General features: G+C 39.5%; 1 protein-coding gene across 1 annotated transcript in view; it reads left to right on the plus strand.

The window, feature by feature from the left end:
* Positions 1–853: 853 nt before the first annotated feature.
* The window catches only part of wdr11 (WD repeat domain 11), a 64277-nt gene continuing 46643 nt past the window's right edge, over positions 854–18487 (plus strand). Inside the window, exons 1-9 of the mRNA XM_086258532.1 lie at positions 854–1321; positions 2233–2344; positions 3720–3873; positions 4064–4237; positions 4586–4787; positions 11638–11803; positions 14621–14723; positions 15405–15600; positions 16344–16444. Of these exons, the coding sequence (XP_086114658.1) occupies positions 1236–1321; positions 2233–2344; positions 3720–3873; positions 4064–4237; positions 4586–4787; positions 11638–11803; positions 14621–14723; positions 15405–15600; positions 16344–16444 (1294 nt within the window). The 5' untranslated portion in view covers positions 854–1235. The remainder of the gene's footprint in view (positions 1322–2232; positions 2345–3719; positions 3874–4063; positions 4238–4585; positions 4788–11637; positions 11804–14620; positions 14724–15404; positions 15601–16343; positions 16445–18487) is intronic.

Here is an 18487-nt window from a genome sequence, read left to right on the forward strand (position 1 = left end):
ACATGACGCTTGTTCTTATACATGTAATACATTTATTACCAACCTGAGAGTTTATCCGCTGGTCATTCGACATGAAGAATGACTTCTGAAGTCTTAATTCAGCTCAAGACGCTGTAGATTCCCGTCGGTAACACTTTCGGTCCGCTAGTAAAACGTAGTTCTATTAATCTGCGCTTGAACCGGAACCGGATGTAAGTTCCAAAAAACTGAATTTTGGAACTGAAATTGAATTGTAGAACTGAAACTGAATGGTGAGAAGTGAAACTGAAATTATTCGAGAGCTGAATTTTTAAAGGATAAAATGCAGTTTCAAAGCAAATCAATTCATTTTCAAAATATAAAATTCAATTTCAATTTAGTGATGATCATTTTCAAACCATAAATTCAATTTCAAATTAGACTAATTCAAATTCCGTTTTCAAAAGCATTTATTCAAGTTACAATTCAGATTCAATCTGAGCAATTCAAATTCAAATTGAACTTATTCAAATTCAGTTTCTGATGGCACAGATTTCTGCCCATAAGGGACTCCATAGTGTAGTGGTTTGTACACTCACCTTACATGTGAGACACCCTTTGAAGTTGTATCAGAAATGGCAACTCGCATGAAAATATGCCCAAGCAACCAGGCAACCCTCTGTCAATAAGCAGCTGAGAACAGCTTTCTGGTATAATATGTATGTATGTCTGTCTGTCTCAGCTGTGAAACTGGTATATCTTCTGTGTTATAAATGCAGCACTTGGTAAAGAAAAATGAAAGCAGCTGTTTGTGTGTCTGTTTGTTTTGAGGCTTATTCACTTTTGTATTTTAGGCAACTTTTGATTTCATTTCATTTCATGTATTTTATTATTTTATTGACTTATTTTTATTATTATAATCTTGGGAGGATTAAAACAATAAATGTAGCCCGTATGTTTTTCAGTTACAGTATTTACTGTAACTATTATTTACATATATTACAACTTTTTTTTTGTTTTGGGGTTTTGTTTTGTTTTGTTTTTTGCTTCTTTTTCGCTTTTTCTCTCTTTTTTTGGCGGTGGTGGGGTGGGGGATAGTACTGTTGTATTCAATGCGGAACTTTGTTGCTGGAATTTGTTCCTACACGGCATCCTATTTAGAAACACCATTTCACTTCCTGTTAATATTCACAACAGAGCCGATACAGATAAGCTAATTAATTTTAGCAGTGTTTACTCATTAAATGTTAACGTAGCAGAAATTCTTAGGAAGAGCAATGATTCCTTACACCGTCAACATTAAACTCGCGGCTCGGACGTTAACTGGCACTCTCAATTTGCAGAATAAAACCGCCGTAGATTGGTGAGTACCGCTTCTCTGCTGCTAGCATAATTTGGTTAATTGAATACGCGACTGACAGATAACGTTAAGGAACTGATGTTTGCATTGTGTCAGTTTCGTGGCTTGTCTTTATTGCTGCATGTAAAGTTGTCAGCGTGAACGGCCACTGATAATTTGTCATTGAGCTCACAAACATGCGGGGTATATATTTCTTGTGCAATGTCATGTGACATTTTGTCGGGCCTGATGAATTTCTAATGCCTCATCCTCCACAGCAATCCAGCAGAGACTGTCAAGGCAGTCGGACTCGCGTGATCAAACTTTAGATTAGAGCAGCATAGTGCCAAAGTTTAATTTCGCATACATGAACCTAAATATGATACATTTGCTTCTAAAGCTATTTTTGCTTTTCACCAGACATATTTAAAAAGAGAACTGTCCTTGTGAATATTTAACTTTATGTACGCATCATATGAGATAAATTACCTTGTGTAGTTGTAGCATATAGTACAGTCTCTGCACTGGCAGCTTTTGTCATTGGAACTGAAAGTTTAGCTTCAAGTTATGTTTGAATTTTGAAATTTGTTGTGTCATTGAGCTTTGATTTTTTTGCAGTCTGGATGCACTCCAGGCAAATATGCATGCACGTCTTGTACGGACACGGAAAGAAGATGAATTTAGACATGGAGTGGAAAGCACAGAAATCAGAATGCAGTCACAGTTGTTGAATAATTCTGTGTTTACTGGAGAGGGTGCACTTAAGCGTCAGGCTGACTGGAAACATAAGTTTAAATTCATAATGTCCAGAGTTCACAGTCTGAATCATATGTTATCTTTTGTACATCAATGTCTCACATCCCAAACCATTTCACGTATCTTTCATCTGTTTCTTTCCTCTTCCTCCTATTCTGCCTTGCTAACGTGGTCTGTAGGGGCTGGCAGGGGCTCATAGCTCAGGGATGTCACTCCAGTATTCTCATAATTGATCCTAAGACCGCCCAGACCATCCAGGTGCTGGAGAGACACAAGGCAAATGTGGTCAAGGTGAGTTTGAGAAGTAAATTGGCTTAATTGTTTCCCTCCACAACATAATTGCTGTTTAATTACACAAATTAATTGACTCACTGTTGCGCCTCTGCTCCATAGACTTCAAAATATGATTTAATATATACCACTAAGTTAAGCCGTTGGAGAAAAGGCACACTAATGAGGCTACAAAGTGAACACACCTTGTGGGGTTGTATTATTTATGTCTCACAGTATTAATGTTAGCATTGTGTGACCTTGAGTGGAGTACTTTTGGCTCTCTCTGCTTCTTGTAAACCAACACCTGCAACACAGATAGAGCATTGACAGAGAGTCATTTTGTTTGGGTCCGTGTGCGCGTGCATGTGTGTTGTAGAAGAGAAGAGTAAATAATGGGCAATAAATTCTACAGTGATTATCAGTGCCTGGGCTCAATCCGGGCCTTTCATTCTTCACTATAAAGAACACTTTAATCTTGTAAAGCACCGCTGCCACAGCAACAAGCTATTCCTCACCACCCAGCCTGACATAAGAGAACTTGCTGAATGAAGGAAAAAGGGAAATAGAAAAAGAAGTACCTACAGTAAAGGGCATGCCTACCTGGGAGCAAATAGACAGACATAATCAATTATTTAAACACCATCTTGTATGTGGAGTAATTTGTTATTTCACATATAAAATGTGCTGCCTGCTGTAACCCCTAATTTCCCTCGGGATGAATAAAGTATTCTGATTCTGATTCTGATTCATTTCAGTGTAGGGCTGTGCGATATGACCAAAATCTCATATTCCGATATAAGAATTCTATCGTCTGATAACGATATAAATCATAAAAATGTAACATTTTCTGTAAATTCTGTGAATCTCGGGCAGCTCAACTTGCGGGAAGTGTTTGCAGCTGCGAGTCATGTAGCTGCAGTCGAGTGTTTTAACCGATGCATGAAACTATACATTTTTAGACATAAGTTGTAACGTTTTCTTTGTGAGTATTTATTACACGGCGTGCTGCGGGGAAAAGCCTGTTCTAACGTTTATTTTTTAGCACCTGGCGGCTCTTTTTTTAAATTCTCATCCGTAAATAATCTGCTCTTTCACGTGATTCAGTTTATTTTGAAAAGTCTCAACAGGATCTTGAGCTTTATTGTGCTATATCGTTATATTGAACAGCCCTATTTCAGTGTTATGCATTTCCTATAATGTCCTTTACTCTCTTTTCTCCCCAATGTCGCATTTAGTGAAATTCATCATACATCTTCAGACCTTGCTGTTATTGTTGTTGTTTTTTTTTCTTTTCTGTTGTTGACTTTCTGAGCATTCTGTCAACAAATGTAGAAGGCTTACAGCTTTACCTGATATTCCTCCCAGAGACTCAATTAGTGTTTTATGTTGGAAGGTAAAATGGTCCAGGGAAAATTACTACCACAACTTGAGCTCACCCTACTGTCTGCGGTTGGCCTCGGGAGATGCCTCGGGGAAGATTATAGTGTGGGATGTGGTCAGCGGCACAGCCCACTGTGAGATACAGGAGCACTCCAAACCTATCGGGGGTAAGACAGCTTCAAGACACCAAACATGTTTGTCAGCTCAGTGGCAGTCCTGCCAAGAAGAGACACTGAGCCGATGGTTTGCTGTTGACTATTTGTTTTCATTAGGACGCTGTTACTGCCACTCCTGCTGGTGCGCACTACGCTTCCATTCTCACCTCCTCTTCTCTGTTTTGCTCGCTCCCTCTGTCAGACTTGGAGTGGCTGTGGAATCAGGATGCATCTCGTGATCTCTTGTTAGCTGTCCATCCTCCCAACTACATTGTTCTGTGGAATGGAGACACAGGCACCAAACTGTGGAAAAAAAGCTACGCTGAGAATATCCTCTCCTTTTCTTTTGACCCTTTTGACCCTTCCAACATGGCATGTAGGTGAACAAAATACTTACCAAAAGACTAACGAAGCCTTCGAATTTTTCACTTTGCCACCCACATACACAGGGCATGCTTCATCTCTTAAATTTACTGTTTATTGCAGTATGGTTGAACATATCTTATATCTGAAAGCATGTGACTGGTATTCTGTGATGCCAACAATTTAACCAGTGGTATTTCTTTCTTTTTTTTTTTTTTTTTTTTTGTGGAAAAAGATAAGTCAAAGCAGAGACTTTCACAAATAACAGATGGCAAATTGAAAACAGAATATTGACATCTGACCATCTTTTATTGGCAAATGAATCTTTATAATATTCTTCTGTCCTTTTTCTCCTATCCAGTGCTGACCAGTGAAGGGATCGTCTTCATCACAGACTTTTCTTACTCCAAACCCCCAGGCAGCGCTGGCAAAAAGGTCTACATTGCCAGTCCTCATGCGAGCCCAGCGCATACCAAACCTGCACCTGCAACAGCTCCGGCCCCTACTGGTGCCAAGAAGGCCCTTAACAAGGTCAAAGTGCTGATTACCAATGAAAAGCCCACGTGAGTGAAATTAAATTAATTTTCCTTCCCTGACTTTATTTTAAAATATTTTGGATCCTTCTTTTTAGACACATAGACTGTTGTTTCAAGTTTAACAAGTCTAATGAAGCTCTTATGTATTGTATGGTTTTTAAGACGTTACTTACTGAAAAGCCAAGATCTTCATACAGTACAGCATGTTAATATTTTAATAAATGTCTGAATTTCATCTCAACACTTATGTAGGTGCTAAAGGATAATCTGTGGAATATATTTGTTTCAATAGTTAAGTCAGTTTTTAAATCAAACTTCCTGTAGGTTATGTCACCCTTTCAGTGTCATGTTTTATTGAAATGCTATGGCTCAATGTTGTTCAGTTCCCTTTTTTTGTCTCTTGTTGTTCAAAGTAAACTACAAAGTCTTATCGGTTTAAGACAGCGGTCTCCAACCCCGTTGTTTGGTACCAGGCCCGCTAGAGATGAGGCTCGGGTGTGAAATTTATGGTTTTCGGGATTTTTTTTTTATCGTTAACTCTGTTTCTCTGGGTCTTTTCCCGTGTTGTAGTTGTGTGTCTTATTTTGAAAGAAATATTTACACGTTACCATAGCGACCAAAGAGTATTAGGGGCAAGGAGAAGGATGTTACTCTCAATGTTGTTGATGCATTTCAGGAGGATGCTGCTAATAAAGTTACACAATTCCACAGTGAATTTGCGTTTATTATTATATTTACAAAAATACCACAGGTTTTGTCTTGGTCGTATCATTTTATTTTGTTGTATTTATCCGTGACACCTTAAAGGCCGGTCCGTGGAAATATTGTCTGACATTTAACCTGCCCGTGGCGCAAAAAAGGCTGGTTTAAGAGGACTGACTTAAGGCAGTCATAGTTATCACTGTTACATGATAGAAGTGATGTTTCTCTGATTGTAACGTATGATATGATTTCTAAGTAAACACCAAGGTTTATTTACTGTCATATGAACTAAATCTCAGTTACTAACCAGTCTTTGTAATGTACAGGGCTGGAAGCATACACTGTTTGGCCACAACATTAAAAGCAGCTGCCTAATATCAAGTCAGTGCCAGTCGTACCTGCAAAACACTGAATGATCAAACTGACTGTAAAGTTTTATCCAGTTATTTTACATTTACGAAAGTTTATTTTGAGTTTTTATATTTTAATCTGTGAAGAGGTTTACAACGAAAGCTATCAAAAGAATGTGAAATTCAATTAAGTTTTATTTATATATGTATTATTTGATCAAAACAGCGATTGACCTGCTCAATCTGACTCATTGCTGGGAGAGCACTTTAAATCAGTATTACTCCTGGATTTGTTTGTATTTTCTCAAGGAGGAAAAAGAGCCATTGTCAGAGAAGATGTTGGTTCTCTTTGGATCTGCCCTCGCATGTGAACAGATTTATACAAATTTAAACAACATTAGCCCAAAAATGCGCATTTTTGTTCACACTTAGTTTTGGAAATGTTGATTAAATGGTGATAAAGTCTTTTCTCTTCTTATGCCTATTTCACATTTTTATTGTCTGATATTATTGATGTAGTTTCTCACATGACAGCTTGAGGAATATTAATAGCTCCTGATCTAAAATAATTTTGACGTGTGAGTCCAGGGGCCCGTTCTTCGTACGTCGCTTACTACATCCAAGATCAAATGACACATCCAAGATCAAATCATCGCGCTAACCGTGAGCTCGCTAATCCGGTTCCCCGAACACACCTGCTGTTGACGATTACTACAGCTGGACGCAGGAATGTGACATCACTGGGTGTCGTAAAAGGGGCTACGCATCGATAGTAGAAACATTGATCGGCAACCCGCTGATTGGTCGGCGAAAATGTCGAAGGAGCGCGCTCGGTATTTTCCGGCAGCAGAGCAAGAACTCATGAGTGAGGGATTTCAGGAGTTTCAGAGTTTAATTAAAACGCAAGAGAACACTGCAAAGGCTGCAAAAGCAAGGAGAGAGGGCTGGCAGAAAGTTGCTGACAAATCAAACTCGTAGGTAATTTAATAATAATAATAATAATGGATTGGGTTTATATAGCGCTTTCCAAGGCACCCAAAGCGCTTTACGATACCACTATTCATTCACTCCCACATTCACACACTGGTGGAGGCAGCTACGGTTGTAGCCAGGCTGCCATATCGCGCCATCGGCCCCTCTGGCCAACACCAGTAGGCGGTAGGGTAGATCTATCATATGACACTATATTGTCCAATATCATATGGCATTATATTATATTATAATATGTTATATTATATCCCCTTTCACATTAGAGCCACAACAGGACCCACAAGAACATGGGAACAAGTAAAAGTGGAATACAGGAGTATTCTACAGAATGGTAATATTTATCTCTTAGATTGCTTTGCGTCTCTTGGCAAGGTAATACTGGCCTGTAATACTCTGTTAGTTTGTTCATAACAGCAACCAAGAAAAGGGCAGAGCAAAAAAAGACAGGTGGTGGTCCTGCACCCCCTCGTCAACAAGTTGGTTAAGTAAATAATACCCTCACGGGAATATCGATATCTCTCTATGAGCACACTGTCGCGCTGAGCTAAAGGATCCTGTCTGTCCCGCAATATACGCTGAATTCTGAGGACTCTCCTTATCAATCTTGCACCTTCCGCAATGGGTTGGTCGCGTATACGGACAGGACATGGCTGCGACAGGCTTCCCAAATCCACCTTCGCTTTTATAGCCGTGGTCTCTCATCTTGATTACACGAAGTAATTTACAATTACTACTCTGAAATATGAATTACATCTGTAATAATCACATACATGTAATAGAATGTTAATAGTACATTTCCCTTTTTTAGGAAATGACCTGTATGTATCTGTGTGACATCAATAAAAGGATCAAGTGCTGCATTATCTTTAGTTACATTGATAATATTTATTTATGGTGAAACAGTGGAAAAATATCGCTGTTGCTTTCGTATAAATGAAGCGGACATACCTGCGTGGCTGCGATCTAATCCTGTTTACATAAAGTAAACCTGCTCCCGAGCAGGTTTACGCTTACGGCTCTGTTGCTATGACAGCAAGTCCCGGATGAGCTTCGGGGAACCGACTGATCCAGGATCACGCGAAATCGTCAACAATCTAATCCGGCTAACCTACTTAGCGAGGTACGAAGAACGGGCCCCAGAACCACTTCTCCTCAGTCCAGTTCTCACATTCATTCTTCTGTGAAGAGGGGTCAGCATGAGCAGTCAGACCAGGCTGTTGTTATGCATGCCTATATACAGTGAGCTCTGTATTTTGCCTCCTTTCTGTCATAGCCAGCATTATTATTTTCATCACACTCTTGCCCCCATCAAGGTCACTAAGATCACACTTGCCCGTTTTCTGCTTTCAGGACATCATATTCAAGAACTGGCAGTTCACTTGCTGTTTAATTTCTCACACCCTTACTCAGTGTAACAAGATAATCAATGTTATTGACTTCACCTGCCAGTGGTTTTAATGTTGTGGCCGATTGGTCTTTCTGTAGAGTATATTTTACTCCGCACTGACCTGAGACCTCCCTGTTCATTCGACAGCAAAGCTCCTCCAAATTATGTGAACAGGAGAAGTATTCCAGACACTTTTTCAAGCCTAACCAATAAAAATGGCCCGACAAGCAACACTGTAAGAAGCAGATCACGGAGCATTTTTGTTGACAGCAGTATGGACTAACACGGTCTATTTTTATGTTTGGTTTGTTTTCTTTTTTCTTTGGTCATTGCAGAAAAAAAAAATCAAAACAGGAACAGCACCTTTCACTACATAGATGACCTAGTTTTGATGTAACTGTCTCTCCAGCACAGCAGTGAGATTCCTCTTTAAACTTAGATCAGATGCTAAATCAAGTCAAGGGTCCGGGAGAAGCATTTCTCAAGAGAATAAGGAAGGATTTGATCACTTGGCATATTTGCTACATTGATTTTTAATTCTGAAACGCAGCAGAAGTAGTGATGTACTTCTTCTGGCTTCTTATTCCATTAGTTGACAAACTTGATAAATTGTATAAGCGCTAATTTAGAAAAAGTTGCATGAGCTGTAGACGTGTTTGATGTGCTGGCAGCTTCCTGCTGGAGTGGTTGTGACTGTCAGGTTATTTATAGCAGCATGCCCCAGTCTCTCTGTCCACCCACCAAGCCAGTTCTGATAACAAACACTCCATTAATCTTACTTGTCTTTATTCTCTCGTGCCTTTCTCATTTTGTCTGTTTTAGTCTTCTATCCATGTGTGACAACTTCCTTCCTCACCTTTAACTGTGTGTAATTGCTACCCAGGATGCTGTATTCCTTCAGTTCGCCTTTGTCTACAGTCTCTACTCTCGCCGGTTCTGTCTGCTTGTGGGTGATAAATGGAGGATTTAAACAAGACTGTTCTCCCACAGCGTTATCAGAAACTTACTGAATACAGTATGGTATTGTGTGCATTAGTGTCCCATCAGGGAGCCATTAATCTGGGTGTTAGCCACTAGAGATTTGGTTCATATATCAAAATGAAGCCAGCTATACTATTACATATACAGAGCAATGTCGACTAATGTATGTTTTCTTTTAAACTGACAGAAATATTTATAAGTTAGATTTAAAAAAAAATCTAAATAATTCACTAAGACGCTTGAAGTTGTAGTTCTTATGATTATGAAAAAATCATAATGATTTTGATAAAAGCAGTAAGTCTGAATAATCAGGCCTTTTTTAAATTCATGGCTTCATCTGAAATCATGTTGTGTGCAGAGCGAGTAGTTTTCCACACAACAGGGAATAGCAAAGTTAATTATCTTACCGATGAGTTGGGGGTTCTGTCTGACTGTAGCTGCTCTTCATAATGCTGATCAAAAATGGATGAAACTGAATCTCTTGATTTGGACACATTCGATGAACAGTCGCTACCCACACCGACAAATGCACAGTTAATGCCGGCTCGCTGGTTTCAGGGCAGTATGATGCTGCCCTGCGACTGCACACTGGACTTATTTCAAAATCAGAGGTTAATCAAGCAAACATTCAACCACTTATTCCCAACACTGTTTCTTTAGGGCAGCTGTGGCTGGATAATAAATGGATAATTGAGGACTTTTGTTCAAGCTCAGTCTTCACTTCAGTCTTAGAGGTGTGATTTATGGCTTTGTACTGTGGTGATGTACACATGCAACACCTGCTTCCAAACACTACAAACTCTCGAGTTTTATTTGAAGCTCGGCTGCAGGTAGTGTGAGAGCAATCGAAAAAGAAACAACATAACATGAAAGAGAACCCGGTCATTCACAGACATGTACAAAAGTGATCAGTAATGGAGTGACGTGACCAACTGAAATGGACAGGTTTTGTTATAGAAGTATTTTAGGTTGTGGTTTGTTTGTTTTTTTTGTCCCACAGTGTGAGCATCAGTTCAGTTTTCTGCTGTATCATCTCCAGCAGCTGCCAGTGTGTGTGTAAACTGAATTTGTATTGTGTAGATAACAAGCTCAAGGTGGTGTGACTGCTGTATAAAGACAGTATTTGACTTTAATGTCCTTTGGGTGAGTTAAATAATAGAACCTTGAGAGTGCTTTAAAACTTTAATAAAGGCATCCACCTTTGCTATCAAATGTCCTGCGTCTTTGATAGCAAACTCACTGCGTGAGCACACATATGTGTATGTACTTAGCAATATGTAACTGTGTGTGATCCTCTGACCGCTGTAGCCTTCATGTCTTATTCATAACAACGACTGAGAGAGCGAGAAGGGCGTGTGATGTTTTGGTAATTGGAGAGCTGAATATTTGAGGGCTGCAGTTTTTTTTATTTCCCTTTTCTCCCTTTTTTCTTTTTTCATTTCTCTCTGAAGATCTGTTGCTTGCAATCTAAGGTCTGCTCCTTTCTGATGTTCTGCCTTTGGTGACTCAGACATTTTAGCCTCTATCTCTTTCTTTTCTGACTTCAGTAAGCTGCTAAAAGTGTAATTTATCTCAATAACTCCTAAAGCTTCCCCTACTGAGTCTATTTTATCTGTTACACTTTCCCCAGATGATAATGATCTCCATTGTGTTATAAGGTTTGTCTCTCTTTTATTTGATCTTGCCGTGACCTAGAGGAATTCAGCTGTTGGAATGAGTTATGGCTGTAGACCTGCTCGTAAGTTCAGTCCAAATCGTCTCTTTTTCCTTCTTGAGTGAACTGTACTGAACAGAAGTACCTGTGACCGCTTTGCTGTGATACGGAGAGATCAAAACTGGTTGCCGCCACAGATAATAGTACCTGTCATTAATTTGGTCACACATGAAAGAAGTCGCTGTGAATAACAAATCAGAGCAGCCAAAAGTAACGTAAAGGAAATTCTTTGCAATTCTTACAGTACCTGCTTAGTTCATCAGCCAACCAACAATAATAAGTCATTCATTCTAGCTTCTATTTGGGAAGACATGAATAAATATCAAGTTGTCCTTAGAAATGAGATTTTTATATTTTATATTGAATTTTAAATCTAGCGTCATATTGGTTTGCATGGAATTTGCATTTTTCATATGCATGTGTTGTTGTTACAGCAGAGTCTCATTATATCCTGATTTATCTGGAGAATAAGACTGACTTACTGAGCGGTATATTATCTAACCCTCATTTCTAGTCATCGTAATTTGCATTTTTCATCTTTTGTGTCCATTAAATTGCGCCGTAAACAACACGAGAAAACAGGCAATTCCAGGACATGCTTAATCCTTGGATTAAAGAAAGTCTTTTTGTCAATAAAGATTGATAGTTTATTATTTACCATTCCATCTAGTTTGTTCTCAGTTTCAGTGTCAGCCCGTTTTAACTAACTTCCTGTTCTCATTGTTGTCATTCCCCTGCTCTCTGATGCTTTAGGGCAGAGGCTGTGACGCTGAACGACTGCCTGCAGCTATCCTACCTACCTTCGAAGAGAAACCACATGCTGCTGCTTTATCCCAGAGAAATTTTGATCCTGGACCTGGAGCTCAGTCAGACGGTGGGTGTGGTGGCCATCGAGCGCTCCGGGGTTCCCTTCATCCAGGTGAGGCACGCTGCAAAAATACGCAGCAAAATCCCTTTAATATGGATCTCGGTTAAACTCGAAGAGATGAAAGTTAACCTTAAAACAGCATTAAATTTTCAGGCTCTGAGTTCTCACCAATCACTTACTCTTGACGTTATGTGCAGGACATTTTTTAAACTGCTTTGCGCTGACACCGTAGTTGGTCTAGGTGAAAGGATGGCTGTGTTATGTGGCTTTAACAAACTTCATATATCAACATCTTACTTGAAGAGCTTTACTGAAATCTGTCTTTTTTATGGATGATTCCTCCAGGAAGACAGTTCCTCCTGCCACGAATGATAAAGTTCTTAACTCTTTGCACCCGCCTCTGCAGTTGTTTCTCCTCATTGGGTGTGACAACTGCACATCAGGACTGTGTAGTCATTAGCAACAAGGGGGGAAAAAGTCCCCCCTTTCTTTATACTGCCTCTCCACAGCAACAGACTTGACCTTTAGGTGCCAATTCACTTTCTTTTAAAGTCTGGATTTCTAATTGGAAATTGATGAATGCCGTGGGGGTATTACACTGAGGATTTGTCACAGCTCCAGTGCCAGTAATTGAACAGAAACTGTCTTAAAGTCGCACCGTTCGCTCCCCCTTTCTATACTTACTCTCCGTCTCCAAAAGATTGACCACTGTGCTGCCCTGTCATTACACAGAGTAGCTCTCCTTATTTTTCACGGCAGTGGTTCTACTGTATTTGAGACCTAATGTGCCTTTTTGAAACTCGTTGAATTTCATGCCTGAATGCACATGCATGGAACAGTTTGCAGTTATTAGTTCATCTCTGCAGTCGATGACATGTTCTGCTTCTGTGAAATTGCGCTCTGTTCTTTGTATTATTGTCCTATCATAAATCATACTTTATTTGGGTTGTCACTGATCTTGTTTTAATAAACGTCTCTATGGTTTAACAACACAAAGGTAGAGAATGAGCGTTTGTAGTCAAGGAGTAAGATCTAAAGTCACCAGGGGCAGAAGCAAAGGGGTATTACTCAGCTGCCTAGGCTCCGTCTGACCAACGCCTCCTTTCTCTAAGTGTTATAAAGTGCTTGTCTTCCAGCCAATTTGCATGACTGATGACACAGTTTAGCAAAGGTCTATGCTCGAGTGTACAGAGGCTCCACTGTCAGGTTGGGGCATACATAGTGTGCAGTTGCCAGTTTGTCAGGTCAACATGGCCTACAGTCATTTTTCCATCTATCAATAGCAAACTAATACAGAATCCATCAATTTGTTGTTTATCTGTTCATTTTCAACAAGGTGCTGATTTACTTTGATTTCAAATGGCTGCAGATTGATGTCTTGCAGTTTTTGCATTTCAGTATTTGGAATATTTTGTGCACTGGCATAAATTGAGTGAGGTGTTTTAAAATGTACAGTATGTTCAATGAAATCAGACGTTCAGAAAGCCAACAAAAGAAGCAATGTGAAGATGTCAAAATAACAATCACAACTGAATGCACATATTTGTGAATAAGATGAATTTAACTACCGGTAGTAGTTTGATTTGATTATCTGTTAGAAGTAACAAAAAAAGTTCAGTGATGTAGCCTCACCAGTGACTGTAACGTTAATATATTAATTACTGTCATGAGTTAATAAGGTATAGAAACATGAGAACTGCACTGAAATAGAATTTATTGTTTACAGATCATACCAGGTGAGCTCTGTAGGGCTTTTGTCATACAAAATATGGATAGATTTAAATAACTGAACACTTCATTGTTATTATGTTATAGTTTTACACACAAAATTCAACTCCAGTCCAAATTTCTTTATGCAGCATATTTAAAACAACAAAGTTAACCAAACTGCTGCACATGAAACGGAGAATTACACAATAAAATAACAGATGTACATGCCCACACACATCAATAAATATATTCAAAGGATCACAGAAATGGATCTGATATTTATACAACGCTAGAACTGGCCCCAAAATGCTGCTGCTTCTTTGCACTTTCAGATAAAACTATTTTCAGAGCTGTTAAATGCAAACAAGTCATTCAGTGTTTTTGATGACAGTCTTGTTGTCCGTTGTGCTCCGAGAAATGTGAATTTTCTTCTATCCTCGCTAATGTGGAACAGCAGTCACTTCAAAGTGCTTTATATTGTAAGGTAGAGACCCGACAATAATACAGAGAAAGCCTCAGCAATCAGACGACCCCTTTTGCGACAGTGCGAAGGAAAAACTCCTCTTTTGCACGACAAAAGCTCTGGGAGGGGCAGCCATTTGCCACGACTGGTTAGGGGTGAGGGGAGAGAGTAAAAGTGTAGAATAATTACTTGAAGTACAACTGTAATGAATTCTGCTGTATATTTGCACAACTCATCATCAGGATAATTTTTTTGTATGATAATAGATCTTGCCTGCTGTAGTCGGCAATATTTTGAATTCCCAACTTCTTAGCTTATTGTCCATATATTTATAAAACATGACTATGCCATAACATCTTAAGTCTGCACAATAATATTTTTCCCAATCACGTCATCAGTATGTCTCAGCAGCCTTTGGCAAAAATCCCTCCTTTTCAGACTAGCATGAGATCTGACAAGCTAATGAAGCTTAGCCCCTGCTCTGTTTTCCTCTGTTTGTGCCAAACAAATTTACACATGTAGGTTTTGATGAGTGTATTAGGGGGTTCTCATGCTGTGGAGCAAATACATTGGCAAATTCATGCAGTGCTTAGAGCAAATGTAAACACCACCTGTTCAACATTAAGTCTCAAATAGACATTTGGCAAAGTCACAATCACACATGATCCCCTTTTTTTCACTCTCTCTGTGTTTAGGTGATTTCCTGTGCTCAGAGAGACGCCCTCTACTGTCTCCATGAGAATGGTTGTATCACACTACGAGTTTGTCGCTCCACGGTTGCCACTGAGGAAGCAGCGGGTATGAAACCTTTTCACAATGGTGTATCCACTCACAATCTGCACATAGCCGTTGTGCTTTACTCACTCCTCACTTCAGCGCCTAAGCTGCTCCTCACTTCAGTGCTCCATCCCCCAGTCATCATCTATTCAGCCAACTGCACTGCAATTGGATCCTGTAGCCTTTTTTCCTATGCTCCAGTGGGCATTTAGCCCCTTACTGTCTCATTTATCTTTGGCTTAGCGTGATAGGCCAATGGGAGGCAATTGTCTCGCTGAATCTCTCTCTCTTCCTCACTTACTCTCCTTGCTATCTCCTCCACACACATCTCTCTATACCCATTTTCCTTTTTTTCCCTGAAATTTCCTCTTGTATCTCTCACCTACTCTTTTTACTGCCTTAAATCTATGTAAAGCTCTCTATGCTCTCTATTTTTCTTTTAATGTGCTCAAAATTGTTCTTTCAATCGTATATACTCCTATTCTTCTTCCTTTTTCCCCCCTCCGTTGTCAGTATTATGAACATCTACTCTGTAGACTTTGACATTTTGTATTTTTTTCCTCTCGTTTGTCCTTCTCAATCCACAATTTCCATCATGTGGTTTTTATCTGCCACTATTCTTCCTGCATGTCGACCTCGCTGTACATTTTTTCTCTTCCTAATTCTTTGTCGTATTTTTCCTTTATTCCTTTGGTTTCCCAGACCCAGAACAGAGTGTCCAGGAGCTTGTGTATGACCTGCGCTCTCAGTGTGACGCCATCCGAGTCACAAAGACCGTCCGACCATATCGCATGGTGATTTGCCCCGTCAATGAAAACAAGGCTGCGCTCATGGTCAGCGATGGCAGAGCCATGCTGTGGGAGCTCAGAGCCCACACCGGCAAAGCTGCCAATCCTAGGTACACACACACACACACGTATGCAGAAAGCCAAATAATTCTGCAAAGTTACATTACAATTTCACAGTTGAAAGCTAGACGTAATGGTTAAAAGTTTGACTACTTTGTAAGGTGACTCAAGCTGACTTTAAATAATAATCCTCTGACCTAAATGTAGTCTTCATCGTGACTGGCGCAGGTGGGCTGTGCACAGGGGTTTGGTTGTCGTTGACGTGTCTTTTCGTTTGATGGAGCGTTCCCTCGCTGCTGTCGAGAACAGTTTTGTATTTCTCTCTTAAGTCAGGTTCCTACGTGAGACAGAGTGAATTCTGCCTGCCTGTGAACAAGCCAATTTAATGTGGGCAAACAAGAGAAATCTACAGCATTAAATGAAAAAGGGATGAAAAGTTTTTGCTTTCCGTCAGTATGTGAGGAATTTTCTTATTATAGTCTTGTTTGAATTCATTTGCTTGACAGGTGGGTTTTCTGTTTCACGGCTAATGAGTTGCAGAAGTTTTCTTTTGCGGTGCTCTAAATTGACAGTCTGATGTTTCCTAAAAAGTTTTTTAGCTTACGTTTGATATAATGACATAAATTATATTCTCAGTGAGGTGGTTTTGAAAGGGAAAGCTGAGTTAACTAAGGAAGGTTAAGACGCAATGCATATAATTAGTATGCAGTTTATGAAATATCGCATGTGTTTATTCATTTATGTCACTCTGAAGTTCATGTGGTGAATGATTCTTTCTCTTTCTCCACGACAGCTCGGGTTTGTCGCCGCTCTACTCCCCTGTGTCATTTTGTGGAGCTCCACTGGGTCCAAACCAGAAAAAGATTCAGGATCTGTCTCTTAACAGCATGATTGGTATGCCTAAACACACCACCACCATCAACACTCCACTACAATGCGCATCTCAGACAATATAGTTTGCTGTTTGGAAGGCAAAACGTCACACATGTCACATCTTGGTGCAGCTGAAGCATTCTCATTCTCATCATAGAAGGATGGTTGTAATTTTTTTGAGAGAAAATGTGAAAACTCAAAAACATGGAGGCAATTAGATTATTGTGTGTGGATGCTGCAGGTCTTAGTGTATCTTTTATTGTACCTCTGCGAGTTGAGTGGGCCTCAAGGCACCCCTTCAGTTTCTGCTTTAATGTGTGACTGCTGGTTTCTCCTCTGTGCACTTCACAAGCCAGCCTTATTCCCCTGTTGAGCAGCTCTGCACAAAGAGTCCCATAGATGCATGGCCCTTCCTCTCTTTCCCTTTTTCCCCTTTTTTTTTTTTGTCTCATCTTTTCTGCTTATGATGTCTCTCCTTCATTTAATTCTTTTTTTCCTCTCCACCCTCTCTCTTTATCCTCCCTGATGATTTAAGGCTGCCTGTCAAAAGATGAATGTAAATGTAAAATTGTGATAGGATGATTTTTTTGTGTGTTAGGTTTGTCATTTGTATTAAGTGAGAGTTAACTTGCATTGGGAGGTAGACCTGTGGGAGGTGGATGGCATTAGAAGGGAGGGGTTTTCTGTCTCATCCTTAATCTATATATATCTATATCTATACAGATATGTATACACACACAGACACACACAGACACAGACTGAAGCCATCTACTGCCTGGAGCAGTAGCTCTGTTTGACAGTTGCTGACTAAAGCTCTTGTTATGAGGAAATATCACTGTCATGCAGGTTACTTATAGTCTGTAAAACAAAAACATGCTTGTTATTACACTGAGATGTGGAAAGAGCTGGTAACTAGAAAACCATTTTTCCTTTGTTGCAATCTATGGTAGGCACAGTGTTGTTTGTTTGGGTTTTTTTTTTTTTGTTTTATTTGTAGTTATAATAATATAAGATTAGAATCTAACTCCAAGCTGAAAGACAAAACATCTCCAGTGTAAAGAAATCAAGAAAACCAAATGAATTATTTAACAAGTGCTAATGACAATTTAAGGTTTGTTCCTCGGGGAATACTAAAGCTCTCCAGCAGATACACAGATAAAGATGAATTATTCGTTCACAGTGCATTAAAATGCGCAGTCTGATGTGCAGTAATGAAATTATTTTAAGCGAATCGCCTTCACATCTATGTCTCAGTCTGTGATTTTAAAGTATTGAAGAAACTTGCTGTTACTTATCTCGTACACCCGTTCTCTGATAACATGAGTGTGGTGTCTTACTATTGGAATGCTTCCTCAGCTACCTCAGAGACCTTTACGTCATTACTCCAGTGCTGGCTGCCAGTCGTGACACTCGCATTACGGAGGGCCCACCCACATCCCAACAAAATGTTTTCTTGATATTTAAAATTGATTGTTGATTAAAATTGATGAGGGCACTAGCTACTCTTTGCCTTTAGTGCTTTAACATACCACTAAATTCTTATGATAATTACAGCTGCTCAGCCTGATAACTAAGTCCACAGCTCATTGAAATAACCAATATTAGTTCTTTTCTATTGCCTCCAGCTGTAGTTGCATTGTGTACAACGTTTCCACTTCAGACAAACATGTGCTTTGTTTTAGATCAGTAAGGCCAAGTTGAAATTTGTATTCAAAAGACTTCTATTAAGCTTCTTACAAGTACGAGGTGTCTACAGTCTTGATTTGGGATGATTTACTTCCTGCACAGTATTCAAACACTATTTGTTTCACATAATGTAGCATCTTGTTATTGCAGTTCACTTGTTGATGTTGCTGCTCTCAAGAAGCTTCTGTTTATATTTGGTTTATATTTTTTTGACTTTTTGTTTATTTTGCTTGTGTTTATTTCTTCGTTGAACATATTCATACAGATGGTAGCACCCACTGTTGCTGTCTATGCGTTATACAGTGATTGATTTACAGAATGACAGCCTTCCCTCTACATATGAGCTGTATAAGATAGAATACAATGGTGACAGTGATA

Source organism: Aulonocara sp. 'chitande type north' Nkhata Bay, linkage group LG13, assembly GCF_057382095.1.
Source record: "Aulonocara sp. 'chitande type north' Nkhata Bay isolate Kocher_YH1m ecotype deep benthic linkage group LG13, A_spYH_male_GT1.1, whole genome shotgun sequence".
Taxonomy (NCBI): Eukaryota; Metazoa; Chordata; class Actinopteri; order Cichliformes; family Cichlidae; genus Aulonocara; species Aulonocara sp. 'chitande type north' Nkhata Bay.